The following is a 21,257-nucleotide window of genomic DNA, read 5'->3' on the forward strand; positions in this document are numbered from 1 at the left end:
TTATAGGGATTATCTTCTAATTCATGGAATAAAAGATATTAGAACCTGTACCAAATTGGTCTCTTTTTGTATTCTTTTTTTTTTTTTTGCTGTACGCGGGCCTCTCACTGCTGTGGCCTCTCCCGTTGCGGAGCACAGGCTCCGGACACACAGGCTCCGCGGCCATGGCTCGCGGGCCCAGCCGCTCCGCGGCATGTGGGATCTTCCGGGATAGGGGCACGAACCCGTGTCCCCTGCATCGGCAGGCGGACTCTCAACCACTGCGCCACCAGGGAAGCCCTTTTTGTATTCTTTTTGAAAGTAGTTATTCATTTTGTGGGTCAGTTTAGTTACATATACTCACACTTCTTGTTTCACACATCTGTAAGACATTGTATTTTAATACATAAAGCTTCTGTTCCTTAGCTTGGTCCAGACAATTCCTATCCTCATCAAATTCATTCTCATTTTCAGAACTGTTGAGAACAGTCATTTGGACTGTCCTCTGTGGATGTCCTTAGAGCTGCACAGATCACGCATTTCATACTCACTGGTTGAGACCTCCTAGTTGCTGCCTCACATGCCTTTCATCTCAGATGGAACTTGCCTGCCGGATTTTCTCTCGCACCTTCTTCTTATGGACGTCCATATTTACCTGCTTCAGTATCTTTCTGCTGGTCACTCAGGCTTGAAGTCTCAGCACCCAGTGCAGTGTCTGCCTGCGTACTGTCTTGTTTCCATGCTTAGCTCCGTTCACACAATCACAGTCCCAGCAGGCCCCCAGTCCTTGGCTCCTGGCCCTATCTTTGCAGGGAATGTTAACACTAAGAAACTTGAGTCAGACTCCCTGTTCCCCAGATAGCAGACTCAGACCCCTAAGTTTGAGCATTTAGGGTCTCTTGCCATCAGGTTCCAACTTGCCTTCCACACCGCATCCTCTACTCTTTCCTTTCCTGTAAAACTATGAGGAAGCTGTGCCTTCTGGATTAGGTATGTTAAAAGGAATTCTTTTCCATTGCTGTATGCAAAATAACAGGGGCAGGGTGCTATACTCGTAGGAATTTGGGCACCAAATTGAGCTACTCTGTCTTATTTGACAAAGCACATCCAGTTGGGGAGATGGGGGTTGTGTTTTAAAAGGAGCATGCTTTAAAGCATTATTAATTGTTAAAATAAAACAGAACAAAACAAAGAAGAACCCTATCTATGACAGTAGACTGTTTCCACCTGCACATGGCTGAAATACCATTTGGAGAGACAGAGGGAGAGAGACACGGGGGTGGGGTTAGGGTGTGCAGCTTGACATTAACAAGAGAGGAGGCAGACAGTTGGTGGTTGTTATAGTTTCTGTGTTCTTTATATCCTTGATCCTCAAGTTGCAACCTCCCCCTCATCCAGTTCCTTTAAAAAATGTGAAACTTAGTAAATTTTCTTCCTATGCCTCTGCCAAGACATTACTGAAGCTTTTCTTTTCCCCGTAGTCAGCAACAAAAGGCACAGAATCGTGTCTTTGAGTTGTTGAGGGCTATAGTTATGACTACTATTACTATCCAATAACCAAGAATTGGGTTTTCACATTCTGAAAATAAGAATATGAATATAAATGTCTTTTGGTTAATATATCAGCCCTACAGATGTCTTTATTTGTTCTATCCAAGCATTTCTTTAATAGTTCTATAAAAAAATAGGGTTTTCTCTTTATTTTGAAAAATTAAACAGTGTTTTAAGTGTTAGGGGTATCTAGTATATCCCACTTTATTACAATTAACTTTTTTTAACATCTTTATTGGAGTATAATTGCTTTACAACGTTGTGTTATTTTCTGCTGTTTAACAAAGTGAATCAGCTGTACATATACATATACCCCATATCCCCTCCCTCTTGCGTCTCCCTCCCACCCTCCTTATCCCACCCCTCTAGGTGGTCACAAAGCACCGAGCTGATCTCCCTGTGCTGTGTCCCACTAGCTGTCTGTTTTACATCTGGTAGTGTATATATGTCCATGCCACTCTCTCACTTTGTTACAATTAACTTTTTATCTGCCCTGTTCCAGAGAGCAGTAGAAAGAGAATATTTTTCAAAATGTTCAAAGAATAGATATGAAAGGAATAACAAAATTTAAATATTTTAATATGTGTGTGTTTACATCAGAAAGACATTTTTCTAAATTCATTACAGTATTTTAGATGTAATTCTTTGAGCAGTCAGATCTTTTAAACGTGTTTGAGAAACAATAGAAAAGTCACATTTTAGGTATAATCTATTTAAAATACATGTTATTCTTCCTTATATTTGAACAATCTGTTCAAAACAATCCATTCATGTGGGATTTTGCTTGTACAGATCTGAGTGGGAATCAGTAGTTTCTTTGTTTGTCACTATGGAAACAAGTCAGCCTATCCTGAATGACGGTTAGATCACGCAGAGTGATGCTCATGTCTCAGTGTAACTTCATCATGGAGCAGGCTGGCGCTGACATCTCGCCTCCAGCTCTTCCCTCCTGGAAGCCCAGCGCCATGCAGGATCCACCCCGGAGGCTTTCTGCTGTACCATTCCTCAGCTCCTTTTTCCAGGGCCGACGACACTCTGCCTCCGACCCCATCCTGCGACTGCAGCAGGGGCGGCGCAGCTCCACTGCCAAGATGCTCTCCTCATCCTCTCTCCAGGTGATGGTGGCCATGTCCTCCGTCAGCTGTGCTGAGAGAAACCCAGCTTGCCCCAAGAGAAAAAGTAAAGCTCCTTTTCTTCTTAAAGATTGCCACAGCTTTGAGTTTAAGTATAAGAACTGTGAAGAGGTTATGCTGTGTTGATACTTTGCAAAATTTTGACAATCAATTCTGCATTATACTTTTTATTGTCTGTTATGCTAAGAGATTCAGTAGGCATGTAATAGGAGATAAAAATGATTGAATGTTTTTTCATTAAAAATGTAGTTTTTGCACAAAACTCATTCCCTTGTAGAAGATCTGCTTTTACAGTTTCTTCCTTTTCATTACCAATATGACATGTGGAGATTATTGTGTGCAAAAGCCTTTTCTGTAGTAAAGGATAGTGTACTTACACGAAAGGGAAACAGTTTTATTCCTGACAAAGTGAAGGGGATTTAGCACCAGCTTGTCATCTACAATCCTCAGGGAAAATGGAAGCTGTTTGCCATGTTACTATTCTGTTCAGAGAGTAGGATTTTGAATCGTCCCTTTGAATGTTCTAGGAAATTCAGGACGTCCAACACCAAAGTATACAAAAGTTGGAGAGCGTTTACGGCATGTCATTCCTGGACATATGGCCTGTTCCATGGCATGTGGTGGCAAAGCTTGCAAGTATGAAAATGCAGCCCGCTGGAGTGAACAGGAGCAAGCTATTAAGGGGGTCTACTCGTCCTGGTAAGTGATTCTGTCTGTCTTTGGTAGCTCCCACCTACTGCTAAGTGGGAAAAGGGAATGGATGTGTAGGAGATGGCCAGGAGGCAGTGGGCTGTAGAAGAAGGAATGGGGGGTTCTGAGGTCAGAGGACCTCACCTCCATCCCTGGCTTTGCCACTTGACAAGCTGTGTGATCTTGGTCTACTCACACAGGCAGTCGGAACCACAGTTTCCTGATCTGTAAAATGGAAATAATGAAACCAACCCTATAGGTTTTTTTTTAATTGAATAGAATGCTGTATGTAAAGTATCTTAAAGAAATGATAACTAGATAGCTCTTAAATTTCAGAAATTGCTAAAAATAATTAAAATGTTCAACTATAAATTTGAGAAATTGCTAAAAATAATTAAAATGTTCAACTATAAATTTGAGAAATTATGTGGTACATAGGTAGTTTTTCAGTTTCATACAGGTAAGCTTTAGCCTTGTTTTTATTTTGTTCCTGTATTCTGTATAAAACTATAATTTTCATACAAATACTTACACTTCCAGTCTGCTCAGTAGAAGGTGGTACGAGTTGTCAGTTCAGTAGACGATATAAGATGCTTACTTTGTTTATGGTATGTAAATGTAATTCATTCATTATTGAATCATACTGCTTTTATTATTAATAGTAAACTGTCGAGTATACCTTTTTTGATGTAGTGATATCTCTAAAAAATTCTGATATTCAAAACCAAATCACATTTGGAATGCACTAAGAGGAATTCACTATTCAAAGAACTCTGCTTGTGAATCATTTTATAGAGCAAGAATTCATTTACAAATTAGATATTTGTCAACCAGCTTACTAACTTGCAACACTGTACTTTTTCATATTGGATTTGCTGGGTACATGTGTAGTACTATAGTCTGGGGTCCACTGTCACTGTTGTTCTCCACAGATCATGTTCTAGTTTATCAGTATCTTTCTTGAAGAATGTTGTGAAAAAGCAAACACTATTCCTGAGGTGTGGTCAGACAAGTAAATTTCTAATAATGCAGCTTAAGGTCACATTCATATTTTTGGTTTATTGTTGACTAAACTATCTGAACTTTTTTCGCCTCTGCTGCTTTCATGTTACATCTCTCTCAGTCCTACAGTAAGTGCTATTAAATTTGGGGGGTCCCAAACCTTTGGGGGTCCCTGTTAAGTTTTAGACATTGTCCCAGGCATGAGGGATAGTATCTTTCTGAATCCTGACCTGCTCATCTAATGTCTCTGTTACTCCTCTCAGGTTCTTGTGACCCACAACTTGCAATAGTCTACCTTATGTATCTTTCACCAGGCCACTGGTGAGAAATGCAATCAGAACAGAGTGAAGCCAGAGCCCTAGTGAGAGTGATAGCTGTTTACTGGGTCTCTATCCATTTGTACACTCAGTAAACATCCATTTGGTTAAAAGCCAGGCACGGTGCTGAACACTCTCAAATCAGTATCTTCATAAAACTCTTTAGGGCTTCCCTGGTGGCACAGTGGTTGAGAGTCCACCTGCCGATGCAGGGGACACGGGTTCGTGCCCCAGTCCGGGAGGATCCCACGTGCTGCGGAGCGGCTGTGCCCGTGAGCCATGGCCGCTGAGCCTGCGCATCCGGAGCCTGTGCTCCGCAATGGGAAAGGCCACAACAGTGAGAGGCCCGCGTACCGCAAAAACAACAACAACAACAACAAAAAAAAAAACCCTCTTTAAGTAGGCATCATTAATGTCATTTTATTGGTGAAGTCCAGAGAGACTAAGTAATTTGCTACACAGCTAGAAAGTAGAAAAGCCATCATTTGAATCCAGGTCCGACTGTCTCCAAAGCCATAATTTTTGCAAAATTACAATAACTCGGCATTTATTCATAACCACATGCTAGGATTTGTGCTAAAGTCTTTACACTCACATCATATTGAATTCTCACACCAACCTTGTGAGGCAGGCATTATCCCCACTCAATACATTAGGTAACTGAGGTACAGATAGCTATGTAACTAAAAATGCCTCCCAGCTGGCCCTCCTCATTTAGTCAGTAACCTTTGGATAACTAATCCAGGATGTCCTTTGCTGCCAGCTGAGGTTTCTCCATCATTCTGTCATGTCCACTAGAATCTCATGAAAATCCTTGAAAGTACTTTGCTGGAGTCCATAAATACTTTATGTTCTGGAATTTTTTCCAGGGATTTAAGAAGCTAGGGTTTCTTAGAGCCCTAATCATAATACAGAATTGAAGCCGGATTTGTATAAGGAGATTCTTACCTTATAGCATTGTTGAAATCATAGAAAAAGTAAGGGCTGAAATCTTGCTTTCTCAGTTTTGTGCATATCACCAGTCCCTCCTCCCATCTGTAGGGTCACTGATAATATCCTGGCCATGGCACGCCCGTCCACTGAGCTCCTCCAGAAATACTGCATCATCGAGCAGTTCCGAAGGTAAACGTTGCGTGTTTACACACTTTAATAAGCCAGCTTGTGTTTTCTCTTCTATTGCTTTTGACTTCACATGGAAAGGTGCTTTCATTTTACCAACAGGAGTGTGAAGAACTTATTTCAAATAAGACAATTAAGGTTTTGAAAGTAGTTAATAATGTTTATTAATGCCAAAAATGGTTAATTTTTTAACACTACCTCCCAATATGACTAATTTTTTTTCTTTTTCCTTTAAGCCATGGCATAAAAAGTATCATCAACCTGCAGCGTCCTGGTGAGCATGCCAGCTGTGGGAGCCCTCTGGAACAAGAAAGTGGCTTCACGTACCTTCCTGAAGCTTTCATGGAGGCTGGCAGTAAGTCCTTCCATCCTCCTCTCCATGAGTTATCAAGGACAGAACTCAGAGACTTTTTGTCTATTCAGCTCTTAGGTTAAAAAGGTGATGGAAATAAACAGTTACTGCATAGTAATGTAGTAGGGCTTCTAAAAAGTGAAGATAAGCTAACTTTGACTTTAAATAATGCTATCATTCTTCTGTGGTATTGCTGTTGAAAGTATAAGATTTCTTTTTTCCTGTGAGAGGGAACTTGCGAGGAGACCTTGTAGAAATAATGCCTGTATAATTAACATAAACAGTATCCAGACCTGTCATCTCATTTAATCCTTAAAGCAGTCACATAATATATAGTTGTTCTGCTTCACACATGAGGTCACACAGGCTGAGGAAGTTCTGACTTGCCCAAGATCACACAGCTTAAACATGGCAGCAGGATTGGAACCCAGGACTCATTCATGCTTTTACCTACTGCATAGCTCTGCCCCTGGGTAGGATGCAGGGATTCTGTATGTGACAATCTACAACTTGTTTTGAAGAAGTTTATGTTAGCTTTTTTATCCCACTAGTTAGAAAATCTGTATGTACTACCTTATGCCATTTATCAGTCAGTTAGACATGTTTCCATGCTAAACAAGGTTGCATGCTTTCCCTCCATGGTTGAGTAATTTTGGCATAGATCATTGACTTTAATTTGCAATCCTGCTTTTCCTTAATTCTTTCTGACTCAGTTTCAGCAGGAAATGTGTTAAGTAATACAGAATGTGCTTTTTAAGAAATGTTAACAGTAAATGTACTGGAAATGTAAAAAGCCTATTATTTTAGGTCTGCTCATCCAGTGAGATCTGCGTGCCTTACAGCTTTATGCTGTTCATGAATTCACTCACTTTTTTCAAATGTCTTTACAAGTATTTTTCCTGTATGTTGATTTTCTTCTTCTCTTTCTCATTGTCCAGTTTACTTCTACAATTTTGGATGGAAGGATTATGGTGTAGCATCCCTTACCACCATCTTAGATATGGTGAAGGTGATGACATTTGCCTTACAAGAAGGAAAAGTAGCTATCCATTGTCACGCAGGGCTTGGTCGAACAGGTAAATGCTAGGAGGTGGTTTTATTGTCCTATATGTTTAAGCATATAAGGAATATTTCCTAATTCTAGAGGATAGTTTTCAGATTCCTATCAAAGTTTTGGAGTCAAATGGAGCAAGTCAGTAAAAGATACTTGAAATATCTTAGATAGCTTCAGTGACCATATATTCATGAGGGTAATTTTGAATGATTTAGTGCTAAAACCTCATCATATTGAGTAATAAATAGGTGGATTTCCATAGCTAGCTAAATGATCTTTCTGATTTTCTTCTTTAATGGAAAAAAATCAACATTTTGTTCTTAGTATGCAGTGTCTTTTTAAAATGTAATTTCCCTTAACCAAAATAATAATGAAAATAGCAAGCATCGTTTCACCTACTATCTTTTTAAGTCTTTAGCAACAATGTAAGTTTTGAAGGAGGTTAATTTGCTACATCAAGTAAGTGGCAGGGCCATGATTTAAAATCCATGGCTGTAAGGATTTTGTTTATAAAGGAGAGTCTTACCTGTACCTAGAATTCTATATAAAAATCAATGATTTTACTTAAAAATGTTGCAGAATATCAGTGCAATACTGATATTGGGGCACAAAAAGGGTTGGAATCTTGACTGTCATGTAATCTAGCCAGACACCTGAGCTGGACTCTGTCCACAGTGTACTCATATACCTACCACTGGGTCTTCTACCTTCTGGGGAGCATCTTTAGGGTAGAGACTCAGTTCTGTCCCAGACTGTCAGCTCTCATGGTTGAGCCAAAATCTCACTGTTCTAGGGATTCCACATGATAGCTCTGCAGATATTTCATACTTACCCTAAAGAACTGCCATGTCCTAGTGAGAAAGATAGGTTGGACCTTGTCGTGTACTAGGGAAGCATGCATTTTTCAGAGGTTCTGATTTTCATGTGTAACGAGATTCACAGACTTGGTGATTTACACAGATGTCTTTTGATTTGCCTTTTACTTGATGTTAATTAACTATTATATTTGAGTTAATTGATTATTGCCTTTTTATTATTCATTTTAATTTAGTATTAATTAACAAGAATACATAATGTTTATACTGTTAAGGCTATTTTCCTTAATATTAAGTGCTTATAGAAAAATAGTTATGGTCTAGAGGAAAATACAAATTAGTTTAGGCATTAGTTTAGTCTTAAATAAGAATCATCAGGAGAAAAAAATAGATTGTGAATGTGAATAATTGCCAAAGATAAAAATACCCAAGTAGGAAAAATGCCAGTCTGGAATGTGCCACCAGTTGATGTCAAAGATGGCAGGGGTGGGAAGTTCCAAGCAGAGTGTACAGACTGATTGGATAGACATTTTTAAGAGCTGTTCAGAGTGGAAAGCAGGATTGACTTTCTTCCGTGTTGGAGCTGGGCATTAATGACAGTAACTGGGCCAGGTCATCACTTTATTCAGTCATCACCCTCCACACTCAGTCATCCCGCCTCACTCCACACCTACTCAGCTTCACTGGGACAGTTCTTGGTGCTTGCCCTGGAGTGCAGAGGTGAACGAGTGTTCTCAGTCAAGGGGAGGGTTGCCATATAGACTTAGTAAATAGATGAACACCTGTACAAAAAGTTATCATTGTCCTTAAAATGTTTCTGTATTTATATGGTTTCCTAACACATATTCAAATTTTAAATCACCCAAGAGTATAAATAAAAATATAAGCTTTTCTCATATCAATATTCTCTTCTTCTCTGTTCAGGTGTTTTAATAGCATGTTACTTAGTTTTTGCAACGAGAATGACTGCTGACCAAGCAATTATATTTGTTCGGGCAAAGCGACCTAATTCCATACAAACCCGAGGACAGCTACTATGCGTAAGGGAATTTACTCAGTTTCTGATTCCTCTTCGCAATATATTTTCTTGCTGTGACCCCAAGGCACATGCTGTCACCTTAGCACAGTATCTCATTCGTCAGCGGCATCTGCTTCATGGCTATGAGGCACGAGTTCTGAAACACGTACCCAAAATTATCCATCTCGTGTGCAAATTGTTGCTGGACTTAGCTGAGAACAGGCCAGTAGTAACGGAAGAAGTGGCAGAAGTACCTGGCCTCTCTGCTGAAATTGAAAAGACTGTTTCTGAGATGGTCACAGTGCAGCTGGATAAAGAGTTACTGAGACATGACAGTGATGCATCGGACTCTTTCACCCCCAGTGCAGTGGTGGCAGATTTTGAGAGTCAGGATGTGATTCTTTCCAGTGAGCAAGAGTTTGACCCTCTTTGGAAGAGGCGGAATGTTGAGTGCCTTCAGCCCCTGACTCGTCTGAAAAGGCAGCTCAGCTACAGTGACTCGGACTTAAAGAGAGCCGAGTCACTTCTGGAGCAAGGGAGGACTCCGTGGACAGTGCCTGCCCAGGCCTTGCTTTGCCATAACCCCAGGCAGCAGAAGCACATAAGCCATTGTTACTCCCCACAGTCTCCACAGCTAGATTTAAATAAGGAAACGCTGGTCCACGATACATTTTCTTTCTGGAATCACGCTAAATTTGGAGGCCTGGAAGGACTCAAAGATGACAGGTCATCAATTTTCCATAGGACGAACATTCCAAAGGAGGTACAGCGAAGTAGAACCTTCTCTTCCGGTATTTCAGGTTCATACAATCCTGGGGAACCAGTTACACCAAATTTTGCAAATATCCCTAAGGAACTAAACTGTTCTCACCAGCAAGTGTCCCACTGTGAGTGTGAAACTCGTGGTGGTTGTGGCCCAAGCTCCGTTGCGGAGGACAGTGAGACTTGCCACCGCCCCGTGGACTGTGCGTCCAGTCCCAAAGCACAGTTCTTGGTTGGACCTGAAACCCGGGATAGCAAATACCTGTCTGAAGTTGCTCCATACACGGCTTTACATTCTGACTTGAGTGTTGAAGCAAGGAGAATACTGGCAGCCAAAGCCCTGGCAAATTTAAATGAGATTGCAGAAAAGGAGGAAGTGAAAAAGAAGGTAGAAATGTGGCAGGTACTTGTATTTCATTTAATTATATATGAGTGGGAAATATTTGTGTCAGAGCAAAAACAATACATTTTCCCAAATTCATTTGTTACAGGAATTTGAAGACATGTTTGTATAATACATAACTTTTGAACTTCAAGTTACTCAGCTGTAATACCAGCTTGCTGTCATAGAAACAACAGACACAGGGCTGTTTTGTAGGTTCATTTCAGTCTCTGTGAAAGAAAGCACTTAGTGCTTAGCACTCAGCAGGGTGCTTGACTGAGCAAGGCAATGATATTGATTGATGTCGATAGTTTCCCTCTTTCTCACTGGGCTTGCAGGACTGATGGACAGATGAACAGACCACAGCAGACAGCTGTAGGAACTGACCCGAAGTATCTCTAACCTGAGACCTAGCAGGGAACCACTCTTTGAGAACCAGTGACAGAGATATAAATGACATAGAGACAATTCTTTTCCAAAGCTCATTAACCCAAGTATCAGGTAAAGCCAGAAGGACGAGGGATGGATGCTGTCTGCTCGGCATTCCCTCCTGCAGACTTCCCAATCCACCCCAATAGGTGTTGGATTCCGGAAGGCAAATGGGAGTGGCCACAGCGTACCTTTGTGCCACCGGTTTTATCTGAGATTGGGTTCTTGGGGTCTATTTCTTAGCCTTTACTTAAATTAGAATGTGAAATTTTAAATTTTAACGCCTTTTTGTGTTGTAGTTTCACTAGGAAGACAGTCTTAAATTAGCCTTGCTCTCTGCCCAAAATAAGCAGCTGGTCTAGAGAAGAGGCAGGCCTTATAAACCTAGTTATCAGAAACAGGTAAACTGCCCAAATGTGGGGCTGACCTGGGGAGGCCTGGCTCAGTGAAAGTTTGGCTTGTTAGCCCATAACCTACCATGAATTATTTGTTTAGCTACTTTTCCATATCCTACCATTAATCAAACAAGGTGTGTACACTTTTCAGGAGGCCAGACCTTCCAGATGCAGAGGTGGGAAGAGTAGGCGTGGAGCTTCGCCCTCACTTGCAACTGTGTGACAGGAGGAGAGCGCTTCCACACACGATTTCTCCATCAGAATTGTAGTGTTTTGCTTAATGAATAGTTAAATGGATTGCTTTCTGCCAACATGAAGTATTCTCTTTATTTCCTACTCCAAACTGAACAAGCCTTCCACTCAGTGGGCAGGTCTCCTCTGTGTCGCTGTGAGCCACAGAAGCTAGTAGCAGGACCTCTGGGTTCAGGCTTGAAAGCTCACTACCCCCTCGTGGGTCAGCCCCACATGGGCCAGACTGTTTGAACACATAGTATAAACGAAAGCATTTCCTAGAGGTAGATACTACCCTATCATTTGGATAGGTTTGCCTTTTTTTTCCTTTCTAGATTTTATTGTGGGACTTTCAGTAATAAAACAAATCAGTTGAATTCTGGAAAAAGTAAAATGAACATGATTAGAATAGCATAATGCTGCCTGTGCCCTTATTAGGCCCTTTCACATCTATTATTTCGTGTGATTTTCACAGAAATCCTGTGAAACAGATGCTATTTTTTACAGATTCTTTGTTAATCTTTCAGTCCTTATGAACTAAGTATCACAGGTCAGGAAACTAAGGCTCACAGAGGTCAAGTGATGTGCTTGAGGAGATGTGGTCCAAAGGCAGCAGGGCCAGGATACAGTTCATGTGTTTAATACTTTCCATCATCCCTGATGTTTTTCCTAACCCTGCTGGAAGATTTCAGAAAACAACAATGATGTAATGGTTGTTCTACTAAGAGGGTCTTTGAGTCATGTTGTTTCTGCCCAACATAAAAATGGAGTAAAAGCTACTCTGCTATGTACATGATCTATGGGATATGAAGGACTATCCACAACTAAAAGTTTTGGCTTATTTATGACATAATAAAGAGAAACCCAGTGCTGGAGGACCCTGGTAGCATGAGAAAAACATCACAGACTGGGATAGAGCAGATCTGGGTTGGGAATGCGCTCTCACACTTTGGGCTCCTGGGCAAGTTACTTCATCTTTCCTGAGCCCCCCAGTACATTTATCTGTAAAGGGGACCTCCTTGCTGGGTTGCTGTAAGAATCAGAGATAAGTCTTGTATCATCGTTCTTGTCATACTATAAGTATTCTATGAATATTGGATGGGTGAATGAATGAATGGTGGCAGTTAGTCTGCTTATTACTATTGCAAACACGTATTTTATTTATTAAAAACAAATCTGAACCCTGTCAGAAATTAAAATTCTTATCTCACTTCTCCCCTGATCTCTGTGAGGTAAAGTTTTAAAATCTTAAATTATCTCCAGACATTTGGAGTATTGGCAAGACTTCCTAGTTGTTTTACCCTATCAAATTTCAGAATACAGGGCTTGTTTGTTAAATTCTACATAGGATTCTAAAAAAATTTGAAGGAAATACGTATACCACATTTACTAACTTTTTGGCACTTTTATACTTTACACTTTTTCATTTACACTTTTTCATCTACCATTCTACTTCCTTGCAGTAAATATTTGTTTTGTTCCAAGGAGCCTGAAAAGGAAGGTTCCCTCTTCTTGAACTGTTTCTGTGGTCTCTAAACAAAGTGGAGAACTCAGGTTAGCTAAGCCTTTCTTTGTACCAAGAGCTTCAACAGCGCTCTCAGTTAGTCAGTCTACCTGTGGGGTGGAGATGAACGTTACAAAGGGAAACTGAGGCTTAGAGAAATTGCATGTCTTAGCCCAAGGTGCTGCCTGGAAGTGGGGTCACTGGGAGGGGTCCCATTTCGTACCCCAGAGCCTAAGAGTTTACTCTCCTGGACAGCCTAAGGGTCATCAGATGTCAAACCGTGCCTGCCTCCCTCTCCTCCTCTCTCCCTCACTTTGTCTCTCTCTTTCTCTTCCTCTCCCTCCTTTCCTGTCTGTCCTCTCCTCTCCTCTGTCCTTTCTTTTTCTCTTTCTTTCTTCCTTCCTTTTTAGAAAGAACTAAATTCCCGAGATGGAGCTTGGGAAAGAATATGTGGCGAAAGGGATCCTTTCATCCTGTGCAGTTTGATGTGGTCTTGGGTGGAGCAGCTGAAGGAGCCTGTGATAACCAAAGAGGACGTGGACATGTTGGTTGACAGATCTGCGGATGCTGCAGAAGCACTGTTTTTATTAGAGAAGGTAAAGTAGCTGTTGAACAGTTGAAGTTAACCAAGGCCCTCAATACAAGTTTTACAGACTGAAAAAGACCCATTATAAAAAAAAGAATTCACACAGAATCCCTTATCAGGGTCTAATTTAAATTTTTCCAAGGTAAGAGAAGAAATGCATCCCCAGTAAACATTTAGAAGATACAAAAATAAAAAGGGAAAATACCCATAACCCCAGGAGAACTACTTTAAACATTTTCAAGTTTTTTCTTTCAGTCTTACTGATGCATATGTTAACTTGGTAAAAATTATTTCACATACAACTTTATACGTCATTTTTGCTCAAAATTATAACGTAGGTATTTTTCCATGTTTAAGTTTTTCATTAATGTTAACTTTAATGGGTAGGTAATGCTCTAACATGGGGATATGTTATAACTAACCATTTTTTCATTTTCAAGTATTTGTTTCTACTTATTTACTGTGAGCATATAATGTGAATAACTGAGGTAGGTTGGAATATGCATTCATTTGTATTTCTTTAAAAAGGGTGTGTGTCACATATATACATTTATGTATATAATTTGTGTATGTATAAAATATAGAAGGAAAAATAAGAAACTGATAATGGTGGTTGCCTTTAGAACAGCAGTCCCCAACCTTTTTGGCACCAGGGAGAGGTTTCGTGGAAGGAAGTTTTTCCATGGAGTGGGTTGGGGGGAGGATGGTTTCAGGATAGTTCAAGCACAGTACATGTATTGTGCACTTTATTTCTATTATTTTTATATTGTAATATATAATGAAATAATTATACAACTCACCAAAATGCTGACAGGAGGGAGAGCTCAGGCAGTAATGTGAGTGATGGTGAGCAGCTGTAAATATAGAGGAAGCTTCGCTCACTCGCCCACTGCTCACCTCCTGCTGTGCGGCCTGGTTCCTAACAGGCCATGGACTGTTACCAGTCCGTGGCCCCAGGGGTTGGGGACCCCTGCTTTAGAGAATAGTAGTAGGAGACAGTGAATGTAGGAAACAAAAGAGACTTTTCATTGTAGATTCTTTTTTTTTTTTTTTTTGCTGTACGTGGGCCTCTCACTGTTGTGGCCTCTCCCGTTGCGGAGCACAGGCTCCGGACGCGCAGGCTCAGCAGCCATGGCTCACGGGCCCAGCCGCTCCGCGGCATGTAGGATCTTCCCGGACCGGGGCACGAACCCGTGTCCCTTGCATCGGCAGGCGGACTCTCAACCACTGCACCACCAGGGAAGCCCCCATTGTAGATTCTTTTATACAATTTAATATTTTTAACCCTGAAGAGATATTAAATTTTCATTTATAAATAGGCTTTGTTTTGTTTAGGAAACAATGTTATAATCAGCCTTGAGTAACCTACTACGCTGTGGTGTAAACACCTCATTGCTTCCAAATCTTCTACTACTACTATTACTACTTCATATAGACACACAGAGATACACACAGGCACTTGCTCACAGTTGTGTGATGCACGTCTTTAAAGATAAGGTTTTTCCTGTATCTGCAGTCCCTTTCTTAGGCTATTTTCTGAGCACTTAAATTTTAGAGATGAAACAGGAGGGCGGGTAAGGAAGACAGTTAACTTTCATTGGGTGGCAATGGGCCAGGCCCTTGCTAGGTCATAATTTCTATTTTCACCTTTGTTCATCTCCATAACTCAGAGAGGTAGAGGCCCCACTTTTCATAAAAGGGAATGTGAAGTAGTCTGCCCACAATGTGCAGCATGTGTCAGAGCAGGATACAAACTCCGGCACAAAGGTCATATACTTTCTGTCACATTGTGCTGTTTCCTCATCATTCACTCCAACCCTCACGTGCAGGGCATTTACATTATTAAGAGTTTTTTACTTTTATAGGCATCACTGTAGTGATAATTTGTGCTTGCAGGTTTTTATGCATTTCAGATCATGTCCTTAGAGTAGATTTCCAGAAGTGAAATTAGTGGCTCTCAGGGGGCAACGTGAATTGAACGCGAATTGCTCCAGTGATGGAGTTTCTCCTTTGTTTCTCCAAAGTAAGCAACCCTCAGGAGTCAAGTTGGGGACACATTCTTCAGGGACCTTCCCCCTTATGTTATGGCATGCTCCTGGAGGGCTGTGGCTGTCTTTCTTCTTCTCCCCCTCCCCACTCAGTATTGTCTGCAACTGGCAAGACATGATGAAGGTACTGAGCCATCTAGTCCACACATTGCAGTGACGTGTCAGCATCTACTAGCCATACTCAAACGATTATGTCTAGAAACAACAAGAATGGATCGTCCTCAGTTCACTGCATGGAGGGCATTTGATTTTAAATTGCACTTATCTTCAGATTCAACTCTACTTTGTGTAATAACTAACCAGCTTTGATATTATCTACTGAAAGCTTTTCAAGTTAGCACATAACCATAAACACTGGTAGAGCCCTTGGTAGATAGTTTAGTATTTGAGGTAAAGATGATTTGGTCACAAACCAGTTCTTGGCTTAGCAGTTGTTTTGAGTTTATTTCTTGAGGCATTTTTTTCTAACATCTTTATTGGAGTATAATTGCTTTACAATGTTGTGTTAGTTTCTGCTATATAACAAAGTGAATCAGCTGTATGTATACATATATCCCCTCCCTCTTGCGTCTCCCTCCCACCCTCCCTATCCCATGCCTAACTTGTTTGATTTTGATTTCTGCAAAAACAGGGCCAGCAACAGACTATTCTTTGCGTGTTGCATTGCATAGTGAGCCTGCAGATGATTCCTGCCAACGTGGAGGAAGCCGTTCTTGCACGTGCCATTAAAGCCTTCACTAAGGTGGGTGGCACTTCTCTTTCCCCCTACAGACCACAGTCAGTATAATCTTTGTACATCAGAATCCGAGGGTCACCAGCCTTCTCTAAAATAAACCTTTTGGTCATGTTTCCCTTTAATGGAAATGTGTTTGACATTTCTCGAAAATAGTTGCAAACTTTTGGCTAAAAAATATCAGTTTCCTAACAATGATATAAAAGGCTGAACTGTGGGATTTTTTGAAGGAAAACTTTGGAACAAAGAAGTATTGTGTAGAGAGAAACAATTGAGTGTTGAGAAAATATTTTTCAATCATGTCCCTAGTAGAACTCAGAGAATCTTCTCTTGTTGAGCCAGTTCTACCTTGGGTCTGAACAAGAAACCGTCTGCTGAGAATTTAATATCCAACGTTAGCAGTTCGGTACCGTGTCTGGTTGGCAAATCCTAAGCAAAAAGTAAAATAATGTTTCCTTTCCATGCACATCCTTTTGGCCTGCAGCAGTCTTTCCTGGCTGAAAAAACACGCCAGATTTCATACCAAGAGAAAAGATTCCCTTGGGACTTCCCTGGTGGTCCAGTGGTTAAGAATCTGCCTCTCAGTGCAGGGGACACGGGTTTGATCCCTGGTCAGGAAACTAAGATCCCACATGCCACGGGGCAACTAAGCCCGCACGCCGCAACTAGTGACCCCACATGCTCTGGAGCCCTCACACCACAACTAGAGAGAAGCCCGCTTGCCACAGCAAAAGACCCCACATGCCACAACTAAGACCTGGTGCAGCCAAATAAATAAATAAATAAATATTGAAAGAAAGAAAATGTTCCCCTCACCTCTTAAACCAATTTGTTTGATATCTCTCATATGTGATACAAAAATGTCATTAAACAAAGAACCCAGTTTTTCGATGATAGCATCTGTGGCAAACATTAATGATAATAGCACTTATTATTTGTACTCATTCACCAATCTCTTTCCCCATCCACTCTTTCCAAAGTGATGTCCTTTTGGCAGGTTTCTTTGTTCCTCATCTGATGTTTTACAGCACTAACCACTTTGCATGCTCTCAGTCTCTTCATGACCGTTTCCAGAGTCAGTGCCTCAAAACCAAAGTCATGTGATCCTTTACATCTCTGTTTATGTTTTCATAGACCCAGAGGCCACTGCTATGTGGGGATGGTTGTGATTTGGTGTTTAACAAAGTATACAGTTCAAGCTGTTGTTAATAAGTTTTTGCAGATAGGACAGACAAAATAATGATTAAGATAAAGTTAAATTTCTGAATTCAACTGGAAAAAATCCTGAATACTGGTCTCTCTGAAAGTGGTAGGAATTCTTTACAACTTCTGTTGACCTTTTAGGGGGATACCAATGAAAAGTTAAATATACCAGTTGTTCCAAATCTGTCTGTAAAAATATTAGAATACCGTTCTTGGGTCTCTCCCCTTGTGCACAATCTTAGGAGCAAAGGCCCTAATAGCTTCTATTCCAGGCTAGCTCTTCAAGGAAATCTGTGTAGCATCTGCTTCCTGTGTAACAAAGATCATGTTTCCTTCAGGCCAAAGCTTAGTAGTCTTGCCACAGCTCCTTCATCAAACATGGGGGATTGCCTAAGCATGGAGTTCCTCAGCTGTGATGCAGACTCCACCTGTGCCCCTCTGTATCATCCCCAGGGGGCTTGGAGGGCAAGGGAACCCCTGTGATTATGGAGTGTGTGCTGCCTTCAGTCATAAAGTTGTTTGTCTCTGACCCAGCAATCTCATGTCTTCTGCTGGCATCTATAAGGTGTGTTATCAGGGTGAAATCTCAGACCCTTCCCAGCCCTTCATAAGGGAACAGCCTTTGCTCTCTCTCTCCAGGAGGGAAGGGATCACTGGCCAAGTGATCCTGATCCTTTCCTAAGGAGTCACACATTTCTTTGGCGGTGGGAGTGGGGTGGGGGTGTGGTGATTGCTCTGGTTCTCTGTCCCAACATCACTCCTAACCCTGCAATATGGTGAACTTGGGTAAACAATCCAAATATGTAGATGTGGTGCCTTCCCACCAATGGGAAAGGAAATTAACTTTATGGAGGTATTTACATGTGCCAAGCATGTGTTAGAGCCTCATATTTAGTACTCAGAGAAATCCTAAGGAGATGGATGTTGTGGTCTTCATTTTACAGAAAGGTTAGGTATGACCTGAGGCTATAATTGCTGACAGGTGGAAAGCTAGGCTCCCCATTCAGGTCACCTCAGTCCAACAGTTAAGCTGGTGTGCATTGTTTTAATAAGGAGACCTTTCCTTTATACCATCCATGATTAGTCTCTGCATTCAAAACCCCCATCACACTCACTATTGACTTACTTCATGAGTACAGTACATATCCAGGCACTAGATTTAATTTTTTTAGTTTTCATTCATAAATTTGGTATTGACATGATTGGCAGTTCTAATATAGTATTTTAATTAAAACTAGTGTGTGAAATGCATTGTGTCTGCTTTTTAATTGTATATAATTTTGTTTATAAGTCTTTGTTTTTTTCTCCACCCCCTTTCTTTTCTCCCAAAATAAAGACTGGTTAAAATTCTTGTTATAGTATCCTGAATATGAATTTTCTTTGTTACCAGGTTAATTTTGATTCTGAAAATGGACCAATAGTTTACAACACCCTGAAGAAAATATTTAAGCACACACTGGAAGAAAAAAGAAAAATGACAAAAGACGGCCCTAAGCCTGGCATTTAGCGAAGCTGACTTTCCCCTCGTGAATATTTCAGACCTGAAGATCTAGATGGCATTTCTGCTCATAGCTGAACAAGCTGAAATGTGGAACTGCTTCGTCTCATAGCACTTTATTTCAGATGCTCTTGGTTTGTGCTAAGAATGCTTGTTCCTGTTTGGAGCAATTATTTATTTTAAAATATCCTTGAGTTACATTTTTGTGTTGAAAAATTGCCATAAAGTTGGTGCCACTTCTTTTATTTATTTAACTGGATTAATATTGTATTAATATTTTAAGAATGTGGTGTTTACATCCTTATTCGTTTTGACATTTTGGAAGAAGTTTTAACTCTTCTTTCCAAAACAATTATCTTACTGATGGAACTCTTCCTAGAGTTTTTACCAAATAGATAATTTTAGTAGTAAAACTTCACTGTGTGTCTATTCCCCAATACATGACCTAAGGAAGTCACCAAGTGTCTTAAACTGTTTTATATTTGTTAATAAGGCAATTGACACAACATTTTTAAAGGATTTTTTAATATTTGTTTGAATTTGTTTTTTCTTTTTATAGATGTGGCAAAGGATCTCAAATGTATTATTTTTCAGAGTGATTTAGTTTTACGTTAAAGGATTGACAGTGCAGTGTTTGAGGCTTATTACTGTAGGAAATAGACTTGCTCTTTGTCAGGCTTCCAGACAACCTCACTGACCTCTGCTGTCACAGGCGGAAGGAGCAGTTCTCAACACATCAAACCTTATTCCCACTCCCCTGGGCTGTTGCTGAGCTGAGCAGCATCTTTACAGAGAAAGTGAGATAAGTGACAGGCAGTATGGGAAGCTGCAGGACTCCAGCAGAAAGAACTGTCTTACAGGGGCGGGCACCCTAGCCATAGCTTCTCCCCAGAGGCAGTTCTGTTCACGCCGATGTTGTGATAGCTCGAGCACCAGCCCACACCTCCTAAGTCTATCGTTCCATAAACCCAGATGCCTCAGGGCCCTATCTTTGGCTGCTTTACTTCTATGAGAATTAAGATTTTTAAACTGAATTTGGTTCAACGTAGGTTGCATTCATTTGGATAAGAGGAAGTAACTGCTCAAACTATTTTAGTTCCTTATAAACCAAACTATCAGCAATTGAAGCCATTAAATATTATTTAAATGAATATGTGGGGCACGAGAGGCCAAGCCGCAGAACAGATAGTAGTTTTTCCCAATAAAAGTGATATTAAACCATTTTCTAACTAAAGCTACTACTTAATCTTAAAGACAGAATTTCAGGGGAAGTAAGGCTAATTTACAACAAATGAGATTTCTCCAACTTGTGCTTCTGAATCAAACATCAAAAATATTTTAGCCATTATTGGTCTTACTAGCTCGTGTGGCAAATGCCAAATGCCACACTGTTTGAATTTTTTAGGAAATCAAATCCAGTGAATTTTAATGAACTGGGTTGCCCATTCCTGAAATTTCTTATTTTCAAGTGCCTGATCTGGGAAAGAAGGGGAGAGAACAATTACATTTATCCAAAGGTACATTATAAAAATATGTTTTTTACCTAAAAAGATGTTTATCCTCATCTCAGTCAGTCTCACATGGGCAGGCACCACCATGGCTTATTTGACAAGTGGCTTTTGGCTTGTGTGTCTGAAATGATCGTTTCAAATGATAGGATAGGTCCTGCACAGCCATGATGTGACCACAGCAGTGCATGTCTAAAATCTAAGTGCGCCAGCCTGTAAAAGAGAGATGGTGGGAGAAATTAATCAGACTGTATACAGTTTTTGTATTAATTTGAATAAAAGTGGGGAAAAAAAAAACCCATAGCCTTCGTCTTGTAGTTCTTTAGCTTGGTGCTCTTGAGGTCCTGATGATAAAGATGTGGCTTTGTGATTAGAGTATCCCGATGGTCAGCCTGAGTTGCAGGCTGAATAGTCAGCTAGCCAGGCTCTAGTCAGTCCCCATCCTGTCAGTTCAGAATGACCAAGGGTTGGAGGCTGGCAGATAGGAGGGTTCTAAGAGGAATGTGTAAGGAAAATCTCAAGGTCAGCAAGATTCCTGCCTTCCTGTGTTTGAACTGGTGGGGAGTTCTTTGTAGCCCGGAGGATAGAAATCTACCTACTGGAAGAAGTTACAGGGCTGCAAAATTTAGGTCTGCAGATTGGAAAGAGCCCAAAGCGCACACATTCAGAACTTAACTACCATGGCTGAGCACATGCATTGTCTTGCTTCTCTTACAAGACCAAGAGAGAAGTATTTTTCATACTTGGCTGATGAAAGAATTCCCCTCTGACTGACTTTGAACCATGCTCACCTCCTTCTTGAGGCCCTTTCAGCACTCGACTCCACGATGGCATTATAGAACATCACATTATCCATAACTTCAGCGAAAATATCCCACATTTTTTGTCCTCTGAAAAAGACTGAGCTCACTCTGTTACTGTTTTATATATATATGCACACACACACGT

At 40.7% G+C, this 21,257-nt stretch overlaps 1 protein-coding gene across 4 annotated transcripts in view; it reads left to right on the forward strand.

Moving 5' to 3' along the window:
- The window catches only part of PTPDC1 (protein tyrosine phosphatase domain containing 1), a gene marked incomplete at its 5' end in the record, with an annotated part of 88,516 nt that extends 67,915 nt beyond the window's left edge, over nucleotides 1–20,601 (forward strand). For 2 of the 4 annotated variants that reach the window (XM_081236995.1, XM_081236997.1), the window contains 8 exons: nucleotides 3,191–3,362; nucleotides 5,714–5,794; nucleotides 6,028–6,146; nucleotides 7,082–7,219; nucleotides 8,937–10,195; nucleotides 13,144–13,329; nucleotides 15,999–16,109; nucleotides 18,694–20,601. In XM_081236995.1, the coding sequence (XP_081093121.1) occupies nucleotides 3,191–3,362; nucleotides 5,714–5,794; nucleotides 6,028–6,146; nucleotides 7,082–7,219; nucleotides 8,937–10,195; nucleotides 13,144–13,329; nucleotides 15,999–16,109; nucleotides 18,694–18,810 (2,183 nt within the window). In that variant the 3' untranslated portion in view covers nucleotides 18,811–20,601. Of the gene's footprint in view, nucleotides 1–2,408; nucleotides 2,710–3,190; nucleotides 3,363–5,713; nucleotides 5,795–6,027; nucleotides 6,147–7,081; nucleotides 7,220–8,936; nucleotides 10,196–13,143; nucleotides 13,330–15,998; nucleotides 16,110–18,693 lie in introns of those variants that run through there. The other 2 variants (XM_081236998.1, XM_081236996.1) reach the window with 2 other exon arrangements.
- Nucleotides 20,602–21,257: the final 656 nt, after the last annotated feature.

The sequence above is a fragment of the Mesoplodon bidens genome (genome assembly GCF_964165515.1).
Source record: "Mesoplodon bidens genome assembly, chromosome: 6".
NCBI classification, from domain to species: Eukaryota; Metazoa; Chordata; class Mammalia; order Artiodactyla; family Ziphiidae; genus Mesoplodon; species Mesoplodon bidens.